The sequence below is a fragment of the Artemia franciscana genome, chromosome 1, assembly GCF_032884065.1.
Source record: "Artemia franciscana chromosome 1, ASM3288406v1, whole genome shotgun sequence".
Classification (NCBI taxonomy): Eukaryota; Metazoa; Arthropoda; class Branchiopoda; order Anostraca; family Artemiidae; genus Artemia; species Artemia franciscana.
Genome location: NC_088863.1, coordinates 20,480,585 through 20,499,392, shown reverse-complemented (window position 1 = coordinate 20,499,392; position 18,808 = coordinate 20,480,585). Strand labels below are relative to the sequence as shown.

Below are 18,808 nucleotides of genomic sequence, written 5' to 3'. Positions count from 1 at the left end.
TCAGCCTTGTTCCTATTAACATATTTCCAAAACTTCTTTGGATACCCTCCAATGTTAGCTATGATTGATGATTTGAGTGATTCTCAGTTAACGCATAGAGATCAAGCAACGCGATTCTGAGCCCTTTTTTACGCACACTACGAGTCTTCTTTTTTTTCAATATATACCTTTTCCGTTGTTTATTTTTATCACTAATGGGGTCAAGCACAAATTTTGGTAGTCGCCTTCTTTTCTTGTACCTTCTTTTACGCAATAACGTGGAATGAACCTATCACATGCTTCTTTTATAACCTCTTGGATAAACTCGAAAGCAACATCCACATCTGCATTGCTAGACTGAAGCTCCTAAACAGTAGAAACAAAATAGATAAAGTCTCGGATTTCATTGTGATGACACTTACTGTAATCATAATAAAATTTAGAACCATAGTTCACTGCTGTACTTACATTCATTGATAGAGACATAACTACATAGTCGCTTTTACCCTGTGGTGTCAGCATCTTAAGGTCTACTATGTCATCTGGAGATTTCGTGATCAACAAGGCTAGTACATAGGGAGTGCAATTACTTCTGAGTCTTGTGGGATCAGCAACATGCTGGTACAGAAAACTATCTCTTAAGGTTTGCTCAAGTTTAATTGCAAAACCCTGGTCGATCCCCAACATAGCTTGGGACGATCAGTCAACATTGGGCGCATTAAAGGACCAAGAACAAGGATTTTGAGGAAATAGACGAAAGGTACGACAGATAACTCAGTAGGAGGTTGTTATTTAACATACTAAATTCATTTCTAGATGGGCTTCCATATATACCCACAATCCTCACATTTCGGGATACCCCCGGGAACTTGTCTTCCACTCTAATTACTTCACTTGTCTTTGTTGCAGGGATAATTGTGATTAAAAACAGACAAGCCATGTCGCTCTCAATAGTTGTCTTAAATATGAGTTTCACAGGCCTGCATTTTCCCGCTTGATGTTTACCTAAAAAGACTGTAAAACTACACTTTGACATGCAACCTTCAAGAAAATCTTCATTAATGTGCAACCTTCAAGAATTTGCTTGACCATATTGGGGTAAGCAGGTCATTCAACTTCTCCTCAAGAATTCTGAACGAACCCTATATTTTAGAGTTGACTATATTCTTCTTTTCAGAAGCGGTGAATCCTGGACTTTGAATACTTTTTTGTTTGCACAGGCAGTGCCATAAGACCCAAGTCGGCGGGACATTTTTGTAAAAAGGGCGTACTCTGGCTCGGTCATTTTGACGCAATCTGTGCAAAGTCACGATCGCATGAGTCGCAAAGCAGTGTGAAATTACTTTTTTCCAAACTTTTGTTACAACTTTTCCAAATGTCAAGTCCTTTTTTTGACGACTGTCTCTGCTGCTTCACTGGTCCACTTTTGCTCATTTTGTACAAATTTTACTCATTTTATATCAATAGAAAGTGTAAATTTTAATATGATTTTCTCAAGCCATAAGTCAGCTAGTGTGTGTTTCCATAAAGGGATACATTATCTGGTTCAGTGAATATTGACTGAAGTGACACTCAAGCAAGCTATTGATTACAGAAGGCATAGCATAATCGAGTAATGGGCTACGAACATATATGACCTATTGCTCAAACGCGTCAAACCCCAAACAACAACAGCAACTATAAGTGTAAATTTTGTTTTTATGATCAAACAGAGCAGGATTTTCTTTTTTAAATTCAGAAATGGGTTGTCCCTGAAGTCTTCTAGTATACCTGATGGGAAAATGCCTAAAATCACCTCAGAAGAAATTCATTTGATCAGTTTGACAGCTCTTTAAATTTTCTGTGGTGTAACCAACTTTGATTGAAAATTTTGCCAACAGGACTCCATTATATTTTCAATAAAATTTCATGATCAAATCACAAGGTTTCAATGATAAGTAGTCCCCTGGGAGAATGTGCTAATGGGCCATTTGTCTTTGAGATTACCAGCCAATTTTGAGGCTCATTGAATCCTTTTAATGGCTTAAAATTTAGTTTATATATAAATGCCTTATAAATTTGAATTTATAATGTCATCATAAAGTTCGATATGACACCCAAAACAAGCACTTTGAGTGCCATGCCTGGAATGGAAAGGCTGGAAAGAATGAAATGGGCATTTTCATAATTATCATTGTTGAAAACTCTTACCTTGAGGTTTACAATCCCTCATTGTAGTACTCTTACTATTGTTCATAAATGGTCTACTCACTTACAGAACTAGAAGACTACTGCAGCATCAAAGAGAGGTGTTTAAGGGATTATCTAAAAGCTATTTTTTGTATCTGATCACTATTTGTAAATTCGACTTGATAATAGCATCTTAAAGTACCAGAGCACCCAAAAACGCATTTTGGTGTCATTTCTGCAACGATGGGAAAAATACAAAGGGGACTATCATAATCTCCAGGGTTGAAAACCCCTAAGTTGGAGGTTTAGAATCCCTCTCTTGTATAATCCCTTCCCCAGCTCTTTTCATATTATTACAAATCGACTGCTAACAGAACTAGTGGATTATTGTGGAATCATATAGAGCTGTTCAAGGTTTGATTTAGTCTAATTTTTTCTTCTTAAGCAAATTTTTAAATCAATGTGCTTTCTATTATTTTGTTTTGGTAACAACAAAATTTTAAAATGCATTTAAAAAAAAGACTGGCTAGTTTAAAAAAAAAAATGCTATTTGTGCGCTGAGTTAGGAATGGAGACTTTTATCTTTATTCATCTTAATAGTAAAATGTCATTTTGCAAATAAATTCAATTGAATTTCGAAAGAATATCTTGAAACCCCTCATAAACGAAATTGGATCAAAATGACAAGTACTAACAAAAGGATCATTTTATAAGGCTTATTGTCAATGTTTCTAAGACCCAAAAAGGTCAACAAAATAATTAAAAATAAAGTTTTTCTGATGAAAAGTAAAGAGCAAAGTTGAAACTTAAAACAAACAAAAAATTTCTTTTTGTCTTAAGTTTCTCGTATGTAATAAATGGAGGATTTGAACCAGCAAATATTCTTAAGTAGATTCTTTTACTCAAAGATTTTACGGTCTAATGGTAACAGCTCTGCCTTTGGCTCATGGTAAAAGAGATTTAAATCTTGGGTAAGATAATTTTTTGTATTGGGTATTTTCTTTCGAGTGCTGATTCATTACTAATTATCTCTTCGCCTATCGTTTGAAAGTTAAAGAAGCAAGAATACTGAAAACGCGAATTTCCATAATAATATATGAATTGCATATCTTAAATTCTTTTAATGATTTCATAGATAATTGTCTACAATAATGTCTTATTTTAGTAAAAACGTATCTTCAGAGTGCTCTACTGAAAACAGCTTTCTTCAGTTTTTTAAATATTTAGAATACTTTTAGGAAATTTGAGAGCTTTATAGATTATCCTTTCTATTTTTTGAAGGCTACTTAAGAATTTTTCCTTCTTTTATTCCTGTTCTGTTGATCAGTTTTGAGTTTTCAGTAAAATGCTAGTTTTTTAGAATTCTGCAAATATAAGGAAATATCACGAGCCAGTTTGTTTGAGAGATTAAGTGCATATACTGCGAAGCAGTAACTTTCGCTTGTTTTAAGGTTCAGCTATAGCCTTTACTTTCATCAGAAAAACATTACTTTTTTTTATTAATATGTTTGAAAATGAGTATTTGCAGGACGTTTTCATTGTACTGATTTTTCGGAAAGGGAATTGTTCTCAAAAGTCATTATGTGGTTGTAGAAGTTTACGACAAACATGCTTTTGCGAAAACGCACTGCTTCAATGTTTCAAAAGTAGTTATTTTAATGTGTGTGACAAGGAGCGTCCATGCAAGCCAAAAACGTACGAGAATGAGAAATTGGAGATATCACTCAATGAAGTTCCAAGTTCAAAACAAGAATTTTTAGATTCATTAACTTAGATTCGGCAAGCCATTTCTGAGCATTTGAAATCTTTGGATGAGATCCAAAAGCAAACAAACCGGGTGCCGTATGAAATGAAGCGTTTTTCCCATAAGCACTAATCAAAAGGAAAAATCAGAAGTTTTTTTTTGCATTGAAGTGTGGCTGGCAACAAAAAAAAGTGGATCTATTATTAAAACCCAAAGCAAAAAAAGCTTCTGCCATCCCCAACTGTCTTGTATCATCAACCTTCGAGCCAAATTTCCTGAATAAAAGTTAAGCTTATTTTTCCTATTTGTAATTTCAAAAATGATTTATATTTCGTTTAATTTCTTTGTTGTTCAGAAAGAATCGAGCCTGATTCAATTTTTTGTTGGTGGCTTTCAGAGGAAAACAAGAATAATATGAGTACGGAGACAAGAATAATAATAACTATAGAACATAATAATAACTATAGAAGCATAATGTTGAATTAAATATCCAGATTCTGGAATGCTCGTTCCCAATTGGCTTCTGAAGTATTTATTTTATTACAGAAAAACTTATGGTAGTTCTAAGAGATGGAAGAACATTGATCGGCTATCTTCGAAGCATTGACCAATTTGCAAATCTTGTCTTGCATAGAACTATTGAACGGATACATGTGGGGAAAGAATACGGAGATATACCTCGTGGTGTTTTTATCATACGTGGAGAAAATGTTGAGCTTTGTGGAGAAATCGTAAGTTGTCCCTTTCTGTTTAATATCCTTATATCATGTAAAACGATATGAAAATATGTTCTGTTATCTCATAAGACTCCTCTGTTCATCCTTTCCAACTTTTATCAGTTACTGTAAAGATTTAATAATATGCTGAAAAATGTTTTAACGGACCCAAATTTTTTTTCGTTATTATTATTACATGCTTCACAGATCAATCACAAGTGATTAATTGCCACTAGTTGTGGTAATTACCCCACTCTTTATTTTAATGTATTTGTTATAGGCCTAGCTTCTCTTGACCGCCTCAACAGAAGGATCTTTCAGGATTGCCTCCGCCGTTCCACCCGGTGACGGATCGTTGGGTGAAAGTCGTTTTCAAGCACCCAGGGTGTTCCCTGGACAAGGTAGTCTTAACGAGCTGTACTTTGGTAAGCTGATCGCAAAGGCTTTGCAATGTCATGAACGAGCTTTGACAACTTCTCTTATGTAGGACAATGCATGTATTTTTTGTTCACCACCATAGACGCCCACGCGGGAATCGCTGATTTCAGGCACTTTGAAGATGGGTGATGAAACTGGCTAGAGCACCAGCAAAGAGGTGAAATATATATTCTATGACTATTCTGATGCATGATGTAAATAGTGTCAAGTAGACTCGGTCAGAGAGACTTTTGCATCATAGGACGATTTCTATTATCGTCTAGTAGGAGGATATCACTTTGCTTAGGTGTTTAGTCAAAGTTAGATCCAACAAGAAATGAACTCCAAGAAGGTGCAATGTATCTAAGCCTCTTGTTACCTCTCCTTTAAAGATAAAAACACGGTGATCCTTCCACATCTTATGCTGTCGGAATGAAGAGTTTGTCGTTTTTGAGGCATTGAAACTGGCAAGCCCAATATCCGCTTACGCTCCATTTTTTTTTTTTTTTTTTTTTTTTTTTTTTTTTTTTTTTTTTTTTTTTTTTTTTTTTTTTTTTTTTTTTTTTTTTTTTTGTCAAAATCAGTCTAAAGGTTCTTGTGGTGTTTGATGAGATCTTTGTCCTTCCTGATTGAGATCTTTATCGTCGCATCATCAGTGAAATGGTAGTTTTTTTCACAACGCTATCTGTAGGTCTTTTGTGGACACAGAGAAAGAGTTGGCCTAAGAACACTTCCTTGGGGTACTCCTGTCGGCATCAGATTTTCTTTTGAAATGAAGCCGTCAAGGAAAAGACGGAATGGGCATTGACAAAGGAATTCAGCAAGCACCGTAAATAGCCGACCATAGACTATAGGTTTGTAGCTTACACAGAAGACCTTTCTGCCATACGCGATCAAAGGCTTTTGTTATGTCAAAAGAGCATAAAAAACATCCTTACTAACCCACCTGTACATAGTAAAGGTGGAATTCTATTCCCCCCCCCCCAAGATTGATCAAAATACCCCCTCCCCCCCCCCCTCCTGGTTGAACAAAGGAACGAAACCTTTATTTTCTTTAGCCCAATAATGTTGTCTTCAAAAATATATAAGAGTCCTTTTTCTGGTACATTACACAGCAGATTTTCTGAAATTTTGTAATGGTTGAATCATCATATTGTATTCGTTTAATAACAAAACTCTAGTTTATCAAGTTTTAGTTTTTTTATTTCTTTTTTTTTTAGCGCTTATTTTTTTTCTTTTCCCCTTTGTGTTATTTTCTAGTGTGGATTAACTGTTTCAGCTTGTTTGTTTTTAATTACTTATTTTTCATTTCTCTTTCTTTTTGCTTTTTGATAACTAGTTGTAGATGTGAAGCTAAAATGTTCGGATTTTTATTTGTTGGCCTGTGTGGAAGCTTTCCCTGTTATCATGTTTTCATTTAAGTTTAATTATTGATGTTTAAACTTTATTTTATTCGGATTTTAACATACCATTTGTTGTATTTTATCACGGTGGTAAACATGGTTTATGCAACTCATGGTCATTTTAATCTAACCACCGGATCTAGCCATTTTTAACCAGTGTGCTTGTGCAATGAAGGTGTTTGAAAGTGTACCAATCATTCTGAATTTGAAACAATGGTTTCATGGAATCTGAATTGCGCTGGTAAATAAACTAAATTTTTATTACTTTTCAAACAGTTCGTGGTAACGAACTGTAGTAAGGAGCGACCCGGCTCAATAGTAACCATAACTCTAAAAAATTGAACTTTGATACCAATAGCTACATCCAAAGAATCGCATTTTAATGCTGATTTTAAATATATAAGTTTCATCAAGTTTAGTGTTACCCATCAAAAGTTACGAGCCTGAGAAAATTTGCGTTATTTTAGAAAATAGGGGGAAACACCCCCTAAAAGTGATGGAATCTTAACGAAAATCACACCGTCAGATTCAGCGTATCAGAGAACCTTACTGTAGAAGCTCCTGTTTCAAGCTCCTATCTACAAAAATGTGGAATTTTGCATTTTTTGCCGGAAGGCAGATCACGGATGCGTGTTTTTTTTTTTTTTTTTTTTCCAGGGGTGATCGTACCAACCCAGTTGTCCTAGAATGTTGCAAGAGGGCTCATTCTAACGAAAATGAAAAGTTCTAGTGCCCTTTTTAAGTGACCAAAAAATTGGAGGGCACCTAGGCCCCCTCCCACGCTAATTATTTTCCCAAAGTCAACGGATCAAAATTCTGAGATAGCCATTTTATTCAGCGTAGTCGAAAAACCTTATAACTATGTCTTTGGGGACGACTTATTCCCCCACAGTCCCCGTGGGAGGGGCAAAAAGTTACAAACTTTGACCAGTGCTTACATATAGTAATGGTCATTGGGAAGTGTACAGGCGTTTTCAGGAGGATTTTTCTGGTTGGGGGGAGGGGTTAAGAAGAGGGGGATATGCTGGGGGAACTTTCCATCGAGAATTTGTCATGGGAGAAGAAAATTTCCATGAAGGGAGAGGAGGATTTACTAGCATTATTTAAAAAAACAATTAAAAAATAAATATGAAAAAGATTTTTTTTCAGCTGGAAGTAAGGAACAGCATTAAAAGTTAAAACAAACAGAAATTATTACCCATATGAGGGACTCACCTCCTTCTAATACCTCGCTCTTTACGCTAAACTATTTTTAGTAATTACAACTATTTGTTCTATGGCTTTTGTGATTCAGGGGTCATTCTTAATGAATTGGGACAAAATTTAAGCTTTAGTGTAAAGAGCGAGGTACTGACGAGGGGGCGAACCCCCTCATATATGTAATAAAAACATGAGAATACAAAAGTTCTTTACGTAAGCTAATTTATAAGTTACGTAAATCTTTTACTAATAAAAAGATTCGTAAAAAATTAACAGTTCTAGTTGCCTTTTTAATTAACCAAAAAATCGGAGGGCAACTAGGCTTCCTCCCCCGCTCTTTTTTTCTCAAAATCATTCGATCAAAATTATGAGAAAGCCATTTAGCCAAAAAAAAAAAAAAAAAATGCAAATTTCGTTTTGATTATTCCTCTGCGGAGAGTCAAAATCAAAACATGCATTGATTCAAAAACGCTCAGAAATTAAATTAAAAAACAAGTTTTTTTAACTGAAAGTAAGGAGCGACATTAAAACTTAAAACGAACAGAAATTACTTCGTATATGAAAGAGGCTGCTTCCTCATCAACGCCCCGCTCTTACGCTAAAGTTTTTTACTGTTTTAAAAAGAAGAATTGAGAGAAAGAGTCAAACTTTAGCGTAAAGAGCGGGGCGTTGATGAGGAAGCAGCCTCTTTCATATACGAAGTAATTTCTGTTCGTTTTAAGTTTTAATGTCGCTCCTTACTTTCAGTAAAAAAAAACTGTTTTTTTTTATTTAATCTCTTCAAGCTCCTTATAGTTTTCAATGGCGTTTGAGATTTTAGGTAAAATGAAAGCCTGAACTACTTATTTTTGGTATAAATTTATCCGTTTTTCTGTCATGAAGATCAAGAATAAACAGGGATGTTTACATATAGGACAAATAAATATACTTGCTCCTACTTTCCCTTCAATTACTTAATAGTTTTCAATGGGTATTGGGTTTGAAATAGAATGAAAGCATGTAATTTTATTATAGGCTGTCCCATGATCGATCAGTAAAGTTAAAAAAAGGCCATACTTCAGGACAAATTCAGCTACTCCCACAATATAGGGATACAACCCCCCTAAAATTGTTACACATTTAACCTTTGATGGTTCGGTAGTAGAATGCTTGGCTGCTACATGGGCAGCGCTGGTTTGATTCTCAGTCAATGCATTTTTATTTTATTTTTAAGTCACCTTAAAGGTATCGCAAGATCAGACAAAAAACAGTAGCAAATTCTATATTACCAATGCCTGTTCATTCAAGGTTTAACTAAATGACACAAAAACAGATTTTTTACTGATAGTAAGGAGCAATATTAAAACTCAAAACAAACAGAAATTATTCAGTACATGAAGGGTTGCCCCCTCCTCAATGCCTTGCTCTTTAAGCTCTAGCTGTTAGTACAAAAGCTTCCTATTCTAATTAAAAGGCCCCTGTGTTTTAGTAGCTGTTCTTAAAAAAGTGGGACAAACAGTAAAACTTTAGCGTAAAGAGCAAGGTATTGAAGAGGTGGCAACCCTTCATATACGGATTAATTACTGTTCTTTTTTAGTTTTCATGTTGCTCCTTACTTTCAGTTAAAAAAAACTTTTTTTTAAATTTCTGTTCGTTTTTCAAATAATGCCGGTAAATCTGGCTCACCCTCCATGAGACATACCCCTCCGTGGAAATTCCATCCAAAGTAAGTTGCACCACCACCACTCGTCAAATTCCCTCCAGATAGTTTCATCCTCGCCGAAAATACCCCCCTCGTAAAATTTTTTGCAGACGATTCAGTCAGAAAAATTTTCCCTAGCATACTTTCATTGGAAAAAGACTTGAAAGACGGTGGGAATTTTTTTTCCAGGAAATCAAAACAGGCGGAAAATAACCCCCGGATAATTCCTTCGGAACATTCCACATGCAAAATCGAGTTGGCAAAGAGAATGTAACGCAGTTAAAAAGAATTTCGTACGGAATTCACCCCCCGGAAATTTCCCTCGCCAAAGAAGATTTTGGAAATCCACACCAAGTCTAACCCCCCCCCCCACCCCTGAAAAATATCTGTATACTTCCCAATAACAAATACTTTATGTAAACAATGGGCAAATGTCATGACTTACAGGCCTCTCCTCACGGACTGTAGGGGTCATTTTACCCCTAAACACATAATTATTTTATCTTTCAACTATACTGAAAAAAATGGCTATCTCAAAATTCTGATCATTTTGGACAAAAAAGGGGCGGGTGATGGGGCCAGTTTCCATCCAATATTTTGTTACTTAAAACAGTCACTATAAATTTTAATTTCCGCTCAAATGCACCCTCACCGGATCTTCTAGGACCATTATTTCGATAGGATCACCCTTGGAAAAAAATTAAATAAATACGCATCCGTGATCTTTCTTCAAAAATAGTAAAATTCCACATTTTTGTATATAGGAGTTTGAAACTTTTACACTAGGGTTCTCTGGTACGCTGGACCTGATGGTGTAATTTTTATTAAGATTTCTTGAATTTTAGGAAGTTCCCCCCCCCCTTATTCCAAAAATCAGGCAAATTTTCTCGGGCTTGTAATTTTCGATGGGTAACACTGAACTCGATGAATTGTATATATTCAGAATTAGCATAATAAGCTGATTCTTTTGCTGTATCTTTTGATATAAACTCTTCGTTTGTATTTCTATACGATCACCCCTGGAAAGAAAGGCAAATAAATAAGTATATGTGACATTTCTTTAAAAATAGCAAAACTTCACATTTTTGTATCTAGGAGCTTGAAACTTCTACAATAGGGTTTTCTAGTACGCTAACCCTGATGGTGTGATTTTTAATAAGATTCCTTGAATTTTAGCCCCCCGCCTATGCCTATTCCATGAGACCCCGCCTATTCCATGAGACCGCTGGTTCAAATTTGGGACGTTTGATGCAATTTTTAAAACCTTCAGGATGCGCAAATGTACTGGTCAAAATTAACGACAGCATAAGATTACCCAAATGAGACGTTTGGGCTACCTCGCCACCCTGATTATATTACTGTATGTACTTCATATCGCTCCAAATGTTAAACAAATAACTCAAGGAAAAAGTCTCGCAACATATTATAAAAAACATAGAAACGGTGATATTTACACAGTTGTCAAGACAGTGATTATTTTCAATACTTATGCATGTAGATAGATGAACACATGTCAAGGTCTTTGGGATAAAGGGTAACAAAGACATCTTTCCTCTGACGGAGAGTCTAAGTCTTAAAAGTCTTTTTTATTAAATCATGAATTTCCTATTTTTTAGGCCTATGTATTTTTGGGGCCGAAAAAGGAATTGGATTCGATAGGGAAGTAGCGAATGTGAAAGCAGATGAGAAAGGCAGGGGTGAAGGTGGGTAAAAACGCAGATGAGGTAAAGCTGGTGGAGCAGGGAAATTTGTCAGCCTTTTTTTTGTAGGAGACCATGCGTTGTTCCGGAGATGAGAGTATAAATTACAGTTATTTACTTTAAATATCGCTAATTCTGATGCATAATAAAATTATGTTATTTAAAATTGATCAGAAATTAAATTTTTAAAAAGCAGTGCCGTCGGCGAAAAGTAATGGGCAATATTAGAACTTGAAACCATTAGATATTAAGTCATATATGAAATCCAATATTTAAGGAATAAAGATTGTCATAAAGAAAGAACCCAAATCCAAAACAAACAGAAATTTTATTGAATTAGAAGATTAAACTTAAAACGAACGAAAAACACATCCAATGAGAATGGGGTTGTCGCCCTCTAAAACCACTTCAGTGCTTAATTTCAATTACGCTTTTATGAAAACAGAATACATTGGTTGAGTCATATGGAAATATATTACTCTTTACCGGTTTTTCCTTGTAGAATACAGAATTGACTGACGTATTATCAATCTTGTTCTTACGTTCATCTTAATAGTTTCCATCTTGGAGATAAGATACCAACATAAGGTACGTGTATGATATACCTCCTACCTAATATTCTTCTAATATGTCTCTGTGAGGCTCAATCCTAATGAAATATACCAAAATAAGATAAAAATATAATACTTAAGAAACATATTCGGGCTATATATCTACACATTAGGGGGAAGGGGTAAAGTATAGCGGATCTGCATGCCTAATGTGGTAGGTACAATTAATCTGCATATTATGTAGTAAGAATTGTTTTCTAACTTTATGCTATCCAAATTCTTTACCCCCACACCCCTAATGTGCAAATATATAGCTGAAATTGTATATTTTCTATCTATTTTATAACTTGTCTTTGTCTTGTCTCACGCTAAGCTGAAAGAAACTAACGAGAAAAAATCGGTTCTATAAAGCGTCAATGAATGAAGAACTTCAGCGGTAGGGGGTTTATCATACAAGTACCCAACACGATTAAAAAAAAAAAAAATATGCCGGGACCATTGTGACTATCCAAGGGTACGAGAAATCATAACTGAAGATCAAAATGGACAAAGAGGTCTTTTTCATGTTTTTGGGCTTTGCATGAGGACAATAACCTTCACTGCCGCTTTCATGGACGAAATATATCAAATTAACACAAAGAAAAATATGGTGCAACAGTTGTGAACCATCTAAAAGTATGATAAACCCTAATAGTTCTATAATTTCTTAACGGTAGTTCAAAATGCATAGATTATATATGACTATTTTTACGGGCCGAGGGACAAATTTATCCTTGTATTTGAACTAAGAATTATGTTAGATAGAATTATTTCTAGCCTATTGATCAATATGTTGAGTCAAAAACCAACTTGCGAATCTCGTTCTGTTTATACTTTTACATGCTTTCTGACTTTTTACGACTTTAGTTTTCTATCCGAGAATTGAAATAAGAAAGTCATAAAATTAGAGGGTATTGTGGTTAATGTGGATTTATTTTGATACAGATTATACGTAAACCTCTCTTGAAAACTGTGAAAGGGATGACTCTAAAATTCTTTTCGGCATTTCAACCCCTCCCTCATAAGTTTTTAGTGTGTTGCACTTTGAGAAATAATTATATATCATGATTAATTGTAACATTGCCATGTGAATATTAAACTTAAGTTTACAGGAGGGGTAGGCTGAAAGGAAGGGATCGACAGCCTCCCATCACATTTAATAGAGTACTTCGGAAATAACGTTTTCGGTCATATTATACGTCGTGGCCAGTACTTTTCAAGTTGGAATGTATTTAGCCACAGTTAAAGCTAATGCGACAAGCATTGTGTTTTGCAGATGAAGGATGGTTGCCAAAATCATACTTCTTCGCCATCTATCATAATGGAGAGCAGGTTCTTCCCCGATTGCTGTGGAAATAGGCTATAAGAAAGACTTTAAAGGAATTTGGAACCTCAAAAAAGTGCCTATTAATGGAAAATAAAGATCCTTAAAGGAATTGGGGGGGGATAATAAATGATATTTGTGACGTTTCAGAATCTAAATATTCTGGTGATTATATTTATGGAAGTGGCTCCCAAAAATACCATCCACTCATGACGATTCACAAAAAAGGTTGTCGTGTCTTAAGATCATCTCTCCGTAGTCCCGTGATTGGATTGCGCCTCATATTTCTAGGACTTTTTCGAATGCAGGATTTCTTCGTTACCATGGATTTCCTAGGATAATGAAATTTGACCAAAGAGAATGCGGGACCATCAATGCATAAAGACGGATAAAATACTGCATTACTTAGATACTAGGCTTACCCGGAAATCAAACAATTCGTGGTAACGAACAGCAACTAAGAAACGACTCGGCTTGCATCAAAACAACCAACTTATTATGCTAATTCCAAATATATAAGATTCAACAAGTTTATTGTTCCCCATCAAAAGTTACGAGCCTCAGATTTGCTTTATTTTCGAAAAAGGGAAGATATATCTCCTAAAAGTGAATGAATCTTAATAAAAATCTCACCGTCAGATTCAGCATATCAGAGAACCCCCCCCTCTGTAGCAGTTTGAAGTGTCTATATAGAAAAATGTGGAATTTTGCTTTTTTTTTGCAAAAGAAAGAACACGAATGCGTGTTTATTTTTTTGTATTTTGTGTATTTTTTTGTGGGTGATTTTATCGAAATAATGGTCCTAGAAAATCGGGAGAGGATGCATTCAAACGGAAATTAAAAGTTCTAGTGCTCTTTTATAGTGACCAAAAATATTCGAGGGCAACTAGCCCCCTTGTCCCTTTTTTCCACAAAATTGTCTGATTAGAATTTTGAGATAATTATTTTGTTCAGCATACATGAAACATCCTATAACTATGTATTTATGGGCAACATGTCCCCCCAAATCCCGTGGGTGAGGCCTGTAAGTTATGAAATTTGCTCATTGTTTACGCATAGTATTTGTTATTAGGAAATATAAAAAATTGGGGGGGGGGATTTGTGCTTGGAGTAGGTTTCCATAGAAAGAATTTTTCTTGGCAAGGGAGAATTTTTCGGGGGTGAACTTTCCAGGGGACAGTGGGGGATTTGATAGAATTGTTATACGATTTTTTTTATTTGTCTTACTATCTCTTTGCTAACTCAGTTTTGTATGTGGAGATGTTTCGGGGAAAATATCTGGTGGCCATTTTCAGCGTTTTTGGCTTTCCAGAGAAAATCTCCATGGAAGGTGGATTTCCGGAATGATCGGGGAGAAAACGATTAGAAATTAAAGTTATTTTTTTTTTTTTCAAAGGATAGTGTGCTATGGAGAATTCTTGAGGTTGAATCGTCCGCAAGAAATTTCATGGCGTGGGGGATTCTCAGCGAGGATGGAATTGCCTAGAAGAGCTTTTTCGGGAGGGTGTATTTTACGTGGGAGGAACTTTACACGGAGGGGTTTCCCGTGAGGGGACGGAAATTTCATGAAGGGTGAGCCAGATTTACCGGCATTATTTGAAAAACGATAAGAAATTAAATGAAAAAAACTTTTTTCACCTGATTAAAATCCAAAACGAACAGAAATTATTCTGTATTTCAGGGGAGTTGCCCCCTCCTCAATACTTCTTTTTTTTACGCTAAGAATCAACTTTTGTCCAAATTCTTTAAGGACGACTCCTGAAACACAAGAGCTGTTAAATAAGAATAATAAGCGTATTTTAAAGTTCTAAAACTTTAGCGCAAAAAGTGAGGTATTGAGGAGGGGCAGCCCACCTCATGTATGGAATAATTTCTGTTCGTTTTGAGTTTTAAATGTTGTATCTTACTTTCAGTTGATAAAACTTGATTGATTTTTTTTATTTGACAAAAATCAAAAGTGCTTCAAGTTCATCAGCATAAGTCTTTAACTGGATTTTTCGCTGAGAAGTAGAATATTTGCCACTGGGTGGGAAAATTGTGAAATCATAAAAAAGCACAACTAGCTAAGAGAAGCAAAAAGTATATTTAACTAACTCATTTATGCATAAAAACAGAGGTTAAAAGAATCCCTTTACCTTCTCGAAAGCTAATTCCTTGTCACAAAAAAAAACTTTTGCCATAGAAATGAATGCATTCAGATTTTAGAACCTGGGCAACATACAGAAATGAACTCAAAAATGAACTTAAATGAAAATGACATGAAGATAAAAGCTTAACAGAACCCAATATTTTTGCTGAAATTTAGTGCAAAAAAAGATTTTTGTAGAAAATCTGAAGGTGTTTCAAATCTCTTCAGAGCTGTTAAATAAGAATAATAAGCGTATTTAACAGCTTAAACCCTGGTTTCAAATTTCTAACTTCTTTTAAGTATTCATCAAAATTGTTTTAATAAACTTAACTTCATTTTTTTCGTAGAATTCAAATACGCAACATTTTTTCGCTTGAAGTTTTTGACATGCCCCTGTGAAGGGATGCTGGGCCTCCCTAACAATCAGCTTTTTGGTATCTTTACCAGAAGCAAATGGGTATCTTTCCGAAAGACAGATTTTAAGCATGTGATTTTGCAAAAATACAGCTTGACCTTTGGTAATCCTATCTTCATAATCCAAATTTTCTCAAAATACCTTGTTTTCCTGCATACAAGGGGGGTGTTAATTGACTAATTGAGAAAAAGTGCCCTTCGAGGTTTGGACCAATGTGCCAAAAAGATTGTTCTGAATTAAATCTAATTTGTTCCAATTAATTAAATTGGAAGCGTACTCTTAGTATACTAAATGCAATTTTCTAAGTAGGTCTACACTAAATACTTTTAGGAAACCTAGCTAATGTACCATATTTAGAGAAAACGGCAAAATTTTTGGTCAGGATGGTAGGGGATTTGGCTTTGTATGGTCTGTTCCCCTCCAAAGAGTATCCTTTTGTGTCTATTTTCTTTCTCATTTTCCTGGAAGATCTTTTAGACTAATTTTTGTGGGGTTTCTTACGCATTCTGTTATATTATTGATTCTAGCTTTTACTTTAGTCTGCAGCTAAAGACTGATCATGAAAGTGAAAAAAGGCCTATGCTAATGGCACTATTTGCTACCAGCTTTGGATGCTTTCTGCGTAACCTAATCCTTTTAAAGCAAGCTATTAGCATATTGACTACAATCCTAGTATTTAACCTAAATGAAAGATCTTATCGTTTGCAAGTTTGTGACATATTGATTTTGTAGGACCCTATAAAAGAGGAGAGATTGCCTTTAAAAGAAGTAAGCGTAGAAGAAATTCTGGAGTCCCAGAGCCGAGTCCAAGAAGAAAAATTAGAAAAAGAGAAGCTAAGACTGAAACGATTAAAAGACCTTGGGTTTCCTGTTACTTCCGAATTCACTACAGACGATAATTACTAAATTTTTATTTGTCTTTGTATTTTGTTTTCATTATCTATTAAAATCGACTTTATACACTTTTTGTGCTATTAAAGTTTATGTTCCTTTTCAACGTTTCTTTTCTCATGCTGTTACATTGTCTCAACAAAAGACTAAATTTTGCTGTCATACCATAGCAGAGATTCAATTTTATACTTTTACGAGTTACGTTTCAGAAATTTGGTGAACAGGGATTTTTATTTTTAAAATCAGTTTAAAGTTTGTTAAAAAGTTGTCGAAAAAAGGACTGTTTTCCTATTTTTTAAGCAACTTTAGATGCTTCTCTAGGAAAAATTTTAAGTTTAACATAATTCTGGCTTGATGAATGGATAGATTTGAGGCTAATGAATCTGGTGACATGAATTCATTAGCCTCAACATATACCTTAAGAAAGCTATATGATCTGATATTTGATGATTGAAATTGCAATTCAAGAATTGTACAAGAATTGCACCAGTTAATAAGAAGGTGTCTGTGACTACTGCTAGTTCTAGCACCTCACTGCAGTGCCAGGCCACAAGAGGCCAACACGGCTCCCGACGTTCCTCCTCCACTGTACTTTATTCCAAGCTCCATTCTTTACAACGGCTCTAAACCCATTCAGGGATGATCTGATTTTGTTTGGTCCCAGATGGATTGTCAATAAGTACAATCGTCGGCAATCCATTATCTATAAAACGTGTCCCAGTCATGTCAGCCTTTCTTTCATTATAGCCTTAGAAATTGGCATCAAGCCAAATTTTCTGTACAGCTTGTTGTTTGACGTAAGATCAGTCAAACAGATACCTTAAACTATCCTTAAACAATTTCTCTGGAAAACATATAATAAACCTCTCTTTGACTTTGGTAGCGCTCACCCTTCAGAACCATGCTTGACTACTGTCATTATCGTAGCTTCCAATATTCTAAATTGGCTAGCAGACTTACCTTCCTATTCTTTCAAAATTTGCAACTGTAAAACAACACTCTGGGCCTTCGTTATCGTTCTTTTTACATTTTCCGTGCATCCACCATCTTTACTAATAATGCTACCCAAATAAGTAAAGCTATCTACTTAATTGAACTTGTTGTTAACCAGCATCACCTTCTTCGCCTTCATTTATTCCTAGTCTAAGTGTTTTAAACTTCTTGATATTAATTTTGAAGCCTATTCTTGCACCCTAAACAGCCAAAACTTCCAAAAATTCATTTATTTTGCTAATATTTTTGTTAGAACTCTTAAATTATCAGCATAATCCAAGTCATAACATATAATCAATAAGTAAACATGCAATCAGTAAAACTTTATTTACCTGCAACCTAACCTGTATTACTCTATAATCGGGCTTGGAAATTGAGCTATACAATGTTTCCCAGGGAAAACGTATTTCCTGCACTTGATTCATCCTTGAGCCTATGCAAATCTCTTGTTTCTTAAGTATAATTTTCTACTCTCTCTCTAAAAAAAAAAAAGACGGGAAGTATCCTGGCGCAGCCCGGTTTTTAGGGTCGTATGAAGCAGAAACTGGGAAAATCAAATTTCTCGGATTAGCTAGATCCAAAAAGCTTTTACTTCAAACTCTGGTCAAGCAAATACATTTCAATTTGTCGAAATGTACCAGAAATTTTGGATTGTCCAATGAAATGTCCAAATGTACCTCATTGTGCCAGGACCTTTAAATTGTATCAAAAGAGGTATATTTGTACTACGTTGGCAACTCTGCCGCAATCCTTGTAAGATCATTAGTGGTTTTGCGCTTAACAGCAAGATATGAAATATATTAATATATATTTACCAAAATACTTCAGAATTTAAGTAATAGCAGTAGCTACTCTAAAGAAGACACGATACACCCACTAATGTCGTGTGGCTACTAAGCAACTAACTAATTACGAAAACAAAATACTAACAAGAAAAAACAATGAAAAAGAGAGCCAGTGAACAAACTCTTTCGTCAAAAAAAAAATTATTTCGTCAACTTTCTTATCTCTAGTTGTTATTCAGTTAACTAAAAAAACAATATTTTAATTTAAAAACCGTTCATGATGGGACGACATTATAAATTTTTTTTTAAACGAGTTCTCCATTTTGGCAATAGACCTACTGTGATTTTCAATATTTAAATATAATAGTCTGTGTATTACCAACAGACATTCCTAGAGATATTTTCTAGACATTTTACTAAATATTTTCAAGAAAAGGGTAATAACGATAATTATTTCTATTTTTTCACGTAGTTTATGATGAATTTTTGAGAAATTTATTTTTAATAGAATTTATTCAAAAGCAACCCTCTTGAAAAAAAGAAATAATCCTCTAAATTTGTGCAAGTTTTTTCTGTAATATTCACTTTTACGTATAAAACTATCATCTTTTTCTCTGAACCACCGGCTAACATCTGTGAAACAAGACATTTTCTTTCTTATACTGGATAACTT

At 34.8% G+C, this 18,808-nt stretch overlaps 1 protein-coding gene across 1 annotated transcript in view; it reads left to right on the top strand.

Moving 5' to 3' along the window:
• The window catches only part of LOC136026719 (U6 snRNA-associated Sm-like protein LSm1), a 28,075-nt gene extending 11,644 nt beyond the window's left edge, over positions 1-16,431 (top strand). The window contains exons 2-3 of the mRNA XM_065703464.1: positions 4,439-4,623; positions 16,199-16,431. Of these exons, the coding sequence (XP_065559536.1) occupies positions 4,439-4,623; positions 16,199-16,372 (359 nt within the window). The 3' untranslated portion in view covers positions 16,373-16,431. The remainder of the gene's footprint in view (positions 1-4,438; positions 4,624-16,198) is intronic.
• The last annotated feature ends 2,377 nt before the right edge of the window (positions 16,432-18,808 follow it).